This window comes from Sceloporus occidentalis, unplaced genomic scaffold (assembly GCF_023333645.1).
Source record: "Sceloporus occidentalis isolate IW3139 unplaced genomic scaffold, rSceOcc1.0.p SCAF_342, whole genome shotgun sequence".
In the NCBI taxonomy this organism is placed as follows: domain Eukaryota; kingdom Metazoa; phylum Chordata; class Lepidosauria; order Squamata; family Phrynosomatidae; genus Sceloporus; species Sceloporus occidentalis.
Window position 1 is genome coordinate 383771 of NW_028317322.1, and position 9574 is coordinate 393344.

General features: G+C 41.6%; 1 protein-coding gene across 1 annotated transcript; it reads left to right on the forward strand.

Annotated features, from left to right (window-relative positions):
* Positions 1-2004: 2004 nt before the first annotated feature.
* On the forward strand, positions 2005-5499 carry LOC149274276 (uroplakin-1b-like). The gene is made up of 7 exons (XM_089505693.1): positions 2005-2070; positions 2748-2948; positions 3538-3612; positions 3887-4009; positions 4688-4867; positions 5114-5197; positions 5449-5499. The coding sequence occupies exons 1-7, from the start codon at positions 2005-2007 to the stop codon at positions 5497-5499; spliced, it is 780 nt and encodes a 259-aa protein (XP_089361819.1).
* The last annotated feature ends 4075 nt before the right edge of the window (positions 5500-9574 follow it).

Here is a 9574-nt window from a genome sequence, read left to right on the forward strand (position 1 = left end):
ATGCCCACTTTTTTCTTAAATCTATGCATATTCTTAATGTTGCGTATAAACAAGGGCTATCATATGGCACTCACGGGGTTAGATGAAAACGGTTTAAATAGAAATTTTGACGCCTACCTCATGGGTTTAGTGGCTATTTTAGGGGTATCGGGGCGTAGTACGTGTGAGTTTGGCCTCAGCTCGTTGCTGTTGGGGTGGGTCGATCCATACTCGTGTATTGTGTTCGTGGCAGCAGACCGTGAGCTGTGTCATAAAGCACTGAGTGTCTGTGAGCTTCATCAGGCCTCGTCTAAATGCACCTAAAACGTACACAATGCCTATAGAAAAGCTCCTTACTGGGTAAAATTAACCCATAAAGGCGATCACTGCAGCTTACAGAGAAACTGCTTACGGAAAATCGTGTAAATGTAGAGGATAAGAAGCAAATGTATAGATCGACAATAGTTTGGAACCTTTTGGGCTTCTCCTTTTGTGACATCACCACTTGGCATGATATGTAAATTCTTCTTTGCCGTCCCATATGGTGATACGAAATGTCACAGCCAGTGGCTACATCCCTGCTTGATCTATACATCGTGCAAGTGATGTTTAGGTGACAGTCTCGTCTAGGTTGGCACGCTTCACCGGTTCATATATATAAACAAACTGTCCTCTTTTCTTGGTAAAAACTGTCTAGCTTTGTCTTCTTGGACCTATTTGTCCTAAATTCCCACTAAAGCTACACCTTATGTATGCGGGATGAAATAGACCTCTAACATTACAGAGGGGACTGTTGTGACGTGTGCCATTCAAGGGTAGCCCAATTCTTATGACTGGCCTTGGGCTCTTTTCAACCATGTAAAAGTTCTTCACGTTGACCACCTATAGATACGGTATATCTAAGCTTCTTGTGATTGGGGCTGTCTGTAATTTACCCCCATTTCATTTTATTTTGTTCTGCCCTGTTTCCTAACTTCCTGCCCGTTTAGGTGCTGGGGGAGCTGAGTGACCCGCGTCTCCGATGGATATCTAGCATCCATGGTCCAGAGCTCCAGGTTCTCTGGGACCCTGAAGCTCTGCCCCCACTATGTACCCTTCATCAGCTATTACCCCTGGGGTATACATAAGGGTTTCAGGTGGATATTTTATACTCCAGGAGCATAGTTACTCTTATTCTATAAAAATGGTGTATACAATAATGGAAGCTGAAGACCACCTGAAGTTCTGTGGGAACCTCGCTATGAATTTTCCACCCCGCTCCCTTAGCACAAAGTGCTACATTCCAGATAACGTACAGATGGCATTCTATTCTAGAATGAAACCTGTAGAACGCGTCGTCGTCCTGTTCTCTGGTCGGTTTCTGGTTGGTCAGGATGTTTCTCTCCTTTATCTTCCAATCTCGCATATCTCCAGTTCATAGAGAGGTCTCTTTACTTTCTGTCTCTCTGTGTACGAGGTGGCAGGTGTTTGCTCGAAGGCTCTGGAATGCGTAATGAGGAGGAATGTGGCCGGTCCGGTCCGAGAACACGTCGAGGGTCTTTCCCGAGCTCCAACTAACAGAACCGGTGTTGGTGTGTGTATGTGTGTTAGCGTGTGTTGGTGTGTCTATCACGGCACAACTAGATTGGATTCCAAAAAAACACAAAATTTAGAGGACGTGGCAGAAATATTCTGTTTGTTCTGCGGCGTTATCGTGAATTCAGCGCCTGGGGCTCTGCCCGAGGTTGGCCAAGACGCTAGATACATCACTGATCACAGGGTTCTAATGCCATAAAAGCCCCGAAAAGGTGTATATTAAATCATGTCCATTAAATCATGAAAATAAAATGTTCTACTAAAATTATATCAGTTTTTATGGTTATCGTAGTTCTAGGTAACTATGCAACCCAACTGTTTCCTCTAACCTAGTCATCTGGAACTAAAGCGGCCCTTGTTGTTGCCCGTGGTCGTTCTTTATTAGTCTAGGTAGTGATGCTTACATTGGTTTCATTTTTACTGTTATTAGGCTTCTGAGTGATTAGAAAAATGCCGGATGGTTCAGGCGTTCGCTGTTTCCAAGGCATCCTCATCTTCGGGAACGTCGTAATCGGGGTAAGGAAATCACTTAACCGAGATGAACTTGTTACATTTCTGTTCTTGCATCTGAGTTTTCAGAAACGTGTCCCACATGTATCGGGTGAAATGGCCCAGAGGTGGAGTTTAATGGATTGTAAGCCCACAAGACCAGGGCCCTCTTCTCCTCCTGTAACAGTATGTCTTTAATGTGTGTTAACGTTAATATTTTGCCAGTTTTAATGTTGTTGGCATTGGAATAGGGCTATGGAACCTTTAGTATCTTATAAGGAAGTAAAGTCTACAGGGCACTCTTAATGCCCATAGGAGGGGTAAGCCCTAGGCTCCTGCTACCCCAAGAGCCACCATGCGGCTTTCCACTGCAAGGTAACCTCGTAGGAGCCGCGATGGTGGCTCGCGATGCCCAGCACAGTCTAATTTTAAATCTCCATTGGTCTGCCGGTGGAGATCAAATTTCAAAACCAGCCCCTGATCCCTATTGCCCCCCCCGAAGTGGACCAACAGGAGCGTGCCGGAAAAGCAGGACTGTCCCATGGAATCTGGCACCGATTGGGAGGTTACGCTATCATTGTTCGGACTGGGTTTGAATAGTCCCTTCCGCCAGTCCCGGGAATCTCATTCCTACCCCAATGATCCCTTGTTCCGATTATAACCATAATCTGTAATGCATCTCTCCTCTACACCCCCCCCCCCAGCTGTGCGGACTTGCGCTGACCGCCGAATGCATCTTCTTCGTCTCAGACCAGCAGGAACTTTACCCTCTGCTGGAAGCCACCGACAACGATGACATCTACGCGGCCGCCTGGATTGGCATTTTTACCGGCTTCAGCTTCTTCTTGTTGTCTCTCCTGGGAATATATGGCATCATGAAATCGAGCAGGAGGTTGTTGATGGCTGTAAGTCTTGGCAAAATCTGTTCTAGAATCTGTACCCTATTGCCAGCCTATGTCTTGGGGGGGTTATAACATACGTACCCAACATAGGAGTTGTAGACCCGACCCTGGACCATAGTTCAATTGCCTCTCAATGTATTTTTGCTGAGATGGAACTACAGCTCTCCTGCCAACTGCCTCTTTAGTGAATAAGCACTAGGTTCTTCTGGAAAGGGTTCTGGAGCTTCTGATTAATCCTTGTGGTCCAGACCTCTTCTCCCTGCTTTAGAAACCAAGAACAGCCGACCAGGTAGTAGCGTCTTTGCACATCAGGCGGGCCCCAATTTATGTGCATAGACCCCCTTTCCGGTGCTGTGTCCGGCATGCTTTAATCCTGGTGTTCTCTGAGTCATTCCTTGCGCAGCTGGTGCTCTGAATATTAACAAGTTTATAGAAACATCTACACGTTAGTCAAAGTTCGTTTGCCTGAAAACTTTTTTTTTTTTTCTCTTCATAAAGCTTGTGAATTTTCTATTGGTTTTTAATTGTTTCGTTTGTTTTTTTTTTTTGTCTTTTTTGTTGTTCTTGTGCCTCAACATCATGTCCTCTGCAGTACCTGATCCTGATGTTCATCGTCTATTGCTTTGAAGTGGCCTCCTCCATCACCGCAGCGACGCAAAGAGATTTTGTAAGTAGTATTTCCCAACCTGATCCAGAAAAAGAGCGTTTTTGTACATATGGCCATTCATGTTTTTTTTTTGTTGTTTTCCTTTCACATCTGGCTTTATTTTTAAAACTGAAAATGTAAAAATGCTATGAAGGCATGTTCCCAGAAATGTATTTTCAACCACGTGTCCACGCGCTAACATGCCACCCACCCTCGTCTATCTCTGCTGGCGTTGTATTGACGGTGTGCATGGTGTTTAAACGTTTTTATCTTTTTTTTTTTTTTTTTTTTCCAGTTCACCCCCGAGCTATTCCTGAGACAGATGCTGGAATTTTACCAGAATAAAGAAATCATCAACAATGACCATCGCTGGAAAGTAGAAGGAGTGACCAGGACCTGGGACCGCCTCATGCTCTGGGTACGATCAGCCGTGTCTAATGTCCCCGGGGATGTGTCAGTAAGGTTGAGTAAGGCGCGTAAAATCCCTCCTGGCAAAACATCTTTTTAAGCAGGTGAAACTAAAAGTCCTTCATGGGCATTCAGAATAATCTCTGGATCGACACTCCACCTACATAAACGGTGCATTCTGGAGCTTTACCGCCCTTACTGTGATGATGTCCATGAAGTGAAGATTTCCCCCTTGCAATGGTCTCCTATAAATCTAGAAATTACACTATGAAGTCGCACCTTAAGACCCCTCTTATTTGGGGCAAGAAACAAAAATGGAGTCTCTGGTTGAAGGTGATATATTCTTGGGTCAACAAGATGTAGCCATGACAAGCTTTAAAGACCTAGGAGGTCTCTTCTTTTAGATGGAATCCTCATCAAGATTGAGCTGTGTGTTCCTGGCCAACTCTCTGTATAGAAACATAATGGCGTGTCAGATGTTTAGCCACATGAGTGTCAGTGTTTAATTGCACTCCGCTTGTAGTTGTGTGGATGGTTCCTATCGGCTGGTATCTTCTACTTTCCTATGACCTGTGGCCCTATCTGCACTTCCATGGGGGAGAAACTCTTGCGAGTCAGAGTAGGCTCTAGGATCAATGGGCTCGCGTTCCATTTCCATGCCACTGAACTTCTCCCTGTTCTTCTCCAGAACGATTGCTGCGGTGTGTACGGGCCCCAGGACTGGCAGAACTACAACTCCGCGTTCCGGAAACAAAACAGCGACTCCGAGTTCCCCTGGCCTCAGCAGTGCTGCGTGATGAACAACCTGGCGCAACCGTCAAACCTCTTGGCCTGCCGCGTAGGGGTGGAGGGATACCTGAAAATGAACGTAAGAATTCTTTTTTTTTTTTTTTTCCCCACACCACACTGTCAGATATTTTAGGCTGAAAACAAGTATTCTATATTCTGTATTTTTAATATCCCTAACACCCCCACATCCTCTCCTCCTTATGGATGAATCCAGCTGCCGGTAATCCAGCTGCCGGTATATGTATCGGCTGAATTTTTGGTTGTACGTGATTTTTTTTTTTACGTCATGGCGTCGGGTGAATTCTTGTGACTTCTTCATTGACAGGGCTGCTACGACCAGATCGCCGGCCCGATGTCCCGTCACGCCTGGGGCGTCGCGTGGTTTGGGTTTGCCATTTTATGTTGGACAGTAAGTATCCCAGCGACCTCGGTCACTCGAACCACGCGTGAGGGCTATTCTGTGTCCAGCCGCTTTGTCTCATGCTGGGCCCTTCTTGCATGGGGTTGGCCCTAAGTTAGTTCTTTCCAATGTCTCAATTCTAATTTTTTTTTATTTTAACTCTTTATTATGTTTTATGATCTCATAGGGAGAGTAGGAATTATTTTGGGGGTAATTTTTTATTTTTTATTTTTTTTTAATGGTTGATTCTTTTCTTCTAGTTCTGGGTTCTCCTCGGCAGCATGTTCTACTGGACTCGAATTGAGTATTGAAGAAGGCAACCGACTCCCCACTTCTTGGAATTTTTTTTTTTAAACGAAGGTCTCCAGCGTGTGCTGGGCCAGTATGGGGAATAAAAATCCTTTCCAAAATCCCAGCTGTTCCCTCTGGCTCTGAAAATTTTGGTGCATGGACGTCTTTTTATTGGGGGATATAGGAAGTTACCGACGACGGCCTGTATTTTTGTAAATGGATCGCTTTCTCGTAATCTCTGCCTTATTTTAGAGGCTGTGCTGTACTAGAACCTGTTTCAGGTCGCGGCCGGGTGCAGCGTAGTCTTCAATCAGCTGCCAACGTGGCTTGTAAGATTTTTCGTGGGTCCGGATTTATGGATTGCTTTGTCCGTGTTTTTTGCTTGTTCGTGTTTTTTTTTTTTTTTTTTTTTCTTTCTTTCTAGTTATGTTTTAATGATATATTGTCACACTACTATCCTAATATTAAATTTTTATTTTTAATTCTATATACTTTAATCCACAATTAATGTGAATTAAGATAATTACAGTAATTGCATATATATATATATATATTTTGTTTGTTTTTTTTCTTTTGGCTGACACCTTTTTTGTTTGTGGGGCCCACGTAATACACGTATAAAGTGTACAAAAACACATCCGTTCCTCGCTTTATTTACAGGAAATGTTTGGATTCAATCTGTTCTGTTGTCACACTAAAAAAAAAATAAACCGTAACTAGAATAGGCTTCTGTTGACCCGTGATCCACAAGAATGGGGATGAAAATGGCTTTTGTTATAACATACATACACGTACATACGTTATACCTTCTCACCTATTGTATGAATCTGAAAAGGAGGATTAAAAGTGTTTTTTAACACTGCACTTCTCTCTAATAAACCACCGGGTGAAAGCCAAAGTTTGAAACTCTCAGCTGGCACGAAACTGCAACCCCGTGTTACATCTGAGAACACCCCCGGACACTTATTTATTTTGGCAGGTTGTTGCCCCACGCATGTAAAGTGCTGCCCCCTGTAGTCTGTATAATCTGTTATACATCCCACATACTGCAGGGGGCAGCACTTTATCTGTGCTGTCACAAAATTGTGATGAAAACCATGGCTGATGCCATCACCCCCCTCTAGTGGCTAGATGAGGAACTGCGAGTAATACATTTAATAAGAGTTGCGCCTTGTCCCGATAGTGCTGTAGGGTCACGGTTGTCTGCCCCCCGCGTGCAGTAATTTATCATGAATTCATTGCCTTAAGAATACGATGTATCAAATAGTTTGCCGATTGGAATTTTGGCCAGTCGGTGGGCGCTTATAATATTCCTTTAACAGTATAGTAGAACTAAGAGTCAGACAGCTCCTCGCCTCCTGTCCAAGGCTGAAATTATTAATTGGGTTGCGTTTTCTGTTGGTTTTTATGAAATAGTGTTTTTTGGGTTTTTTTGTTTACTGTTACTTTAAGGGTTCCCTTTAAAGTTGCCAAGTTCTAGAACATAAATCTGACATCTGCGAGTTCCTGCTAAGGGGTGAGAGTCACCTGCCGACACGCTCTCAGGGGGTCTTCTATATATAATAATCAAACATAATGTAGCCATATTTGTAGTTCGTTCTAAAACAAATCTAGAGAAACGTTTATGGCGCTTGAAGCTAATTGGGGGTTATGTATATAAAGCGATTCTGATGCAAGGGTGAGAAGTGGTCTTATCACCATAGCAACTAATGCCAGAGTAGAAAGTTCTATGTAGAATGGGATTGCTGACCCTCACAAGTTGAAAGGTTTACGTCATCTGGATCTGCTCTTGCTGAATAACAACAGTGTTGGGACGGTGATCCAGACTAAACCTGCCCTGACAAATGACATCACACGGCGGAGATGAAGATGTGGAAATTGGGTGGATTTTTCTGTAGGGAATGGGTAGAGCTGATGGCCCCCCGTTTTCCTTCGGATTAAACAAAGAATTCCAAGTTGTAGGTATGCCCCAGAGACTTTAATAACTACCCCGGCTCTGGCCACGCTCACTCACACTCACTCTGGATTCAGGAGTTCTGCTCTTTTCGTGGCCATCTCGTCCTCAAGGTTAAAGAAACTCATAAATAATCCAAAATGCATGTATGTTGTTTTTGGAATATCGGGGATTAATAAATAAAAGGTGATAATTAATAATTGGCCTCCACTGGGGCCACCTAGTGACAGCATGTAGGTATGACACCTATAACCTATAAAAGGCATTAAGGGCGAATTTTTTGTGTGTTAAAGAAAAAAATATATATATTTATTATAAAAAAAAAAGTATTTATTCTTCAGCCAAAATCGGAATAAACCAGATTGAAAAAAACCAGAAAAGCCACGTGTATTAACAGCACTGATAACCAATAAACTGAGGATCAGTGGATGTTACGCCAAGACTGGGGCGCGTGGTGAGCCTGGCATCGATACCAGGCTCTGCCACCCCGAATCCCTCTCCTCAGCTTCTGATACCTTCAACATTTGGCTTTTCCAGTTTAATCAGAAAGTGATACATTTAACATACAATATAAGCACCTTTTCTTTATCAGCCGCGTTTTATGCTCCAGTTACACCGCCTGCTTTCTTTCATATATATTTATATATTTTTTTTCCATATTTATATTATATTATTGTACAAATTAGTTTCAGGCACACATGTTTTATATATATATATATCTTCACATATAGATACACAATAACAAAGGCAGTATAGTCATGATATTCCCTGTGTACATATAATACAGTCGCGTAACAATGTTTCTATAAAACCACAAAAGAATATTTTCTGATGCCAACCCCAGACTGGCAGTTTGTGCCTTATAGATTACTATCAACATCTTTAAATTCAATTATGTTCCATATATATGCGACATCAAAGGTTCTATTAACCTATTGGCCAACAGAAGACACATTTAACCCTTTAATGACAAAGCCCGTACATGCGCGAGCTCAAAATGCATTGTTTTCAATGGGTTTAGGGACCGCCCATTGTCCCTAAGGGGTTAAAAATATTTAAAAAAAAATTCGGAATCCTATTTAGATTTTTTTTTAATTGAAAAAAAATTGCATTCTATCCCTTCCCGTAACAGCGCGCTTTGTTATGAATTGTCTGGGGCAAAACTCAAAAAGAAGGAACTTGGAAATAGGAATATGGAACTTCCATAGCTCATGACCTAGAACAAAGAACTCTTCAGGACATGCTTGCCTAGAACAGTTCTAGAGTAAAGTTCTGAACATGAAAACATGAAAACATGTAAAGCTGTATATCTCCTGAACTTTGCCTTCAGCTCCCTATCAAAAATAACTATTTTTAAACATTAACATTCCTTGATAAATGTTCTTTGAAGCCAAATGATGACAAAAAAGCTGATAATGTTAAAAAAAATGTTTTTAACGTTCAACAATTGTAAAAAATATTTAAAAAATATAAGCAGAAAAAAATTGTTTAAGATACCTGCTCTTTCAGATCTCTGGATGCTGGCAATAAAATATTTTAACCAAAAAAAATATATATATATATTTTAACCAATTTTTTAAAAGTGCTATTTTTTTTTTTGTAGACCTATATTTCAACCAGTTGAAATTGAAAATGAAAAGCAGACGCGCTAGCCGGGATATCTGGAAAAATGAAAGTTGAAATCAACTACGGTTTCCAAAAATTAGAAAATGAAAGAAAATGAGTATAAAAGGTCCCAAAAATAAGCAGAATAACACATCGTATAAACATGGGCTCATAAGGGGTATTTATGTAATTCTTTCATTATAGAAATAAAAGAATTAGTAGCGCTATAGAAAAGCACAGAATACTGAAAAAAAAATCCAGAAAATCTGAATATTTGCAATCAATAAATTGGATAACAGATACGAGGAGGGGGGGGGGCTTCATATGTACTTAAATTAACATAAAAAAATGATTTTACTATGAGATTGTATAGACACGTAGATAAAAAATACCCAGTAACAATATAATATAAAACTTGAGATCCAAGATAAGATGATACAATGTATCCCCCGAATCACACAGAACATTTCGCCGTCTTTGGAAATGAACTTTTAAAGTACAAGCAAAGTAAGAAAGGTTGATGTCTCGTGCAGTCA

What these genes read in the sequence shown, in the direction of transcription:
- LOC149274276 (XM_089505693.1), top strand. Translation starts at nt 2,005, where the DNA reads ATGCCGGATGGTTCAGGCGTTCGCTGTTTCCAAGGCATCCTCATCTTC. An exon ending in CAGCGACGCAAAGAGATTTT is followed by an intron (nt 3,613 to 3,886) that starts GTAAGTAGTATT and finishes TTTTTTTTCCAG; the next exon opens with TTCACCCCCGAGCTATTCCT. An exon ending in AGGGATACCTGAAAATGAAC is followed by an intron (nt 4,868 to 5,113) that starts GTAAGAATTCTT and finishes CTTCATTGACAG; the next exon opens with GGCTGCTACGACCAGATCGC.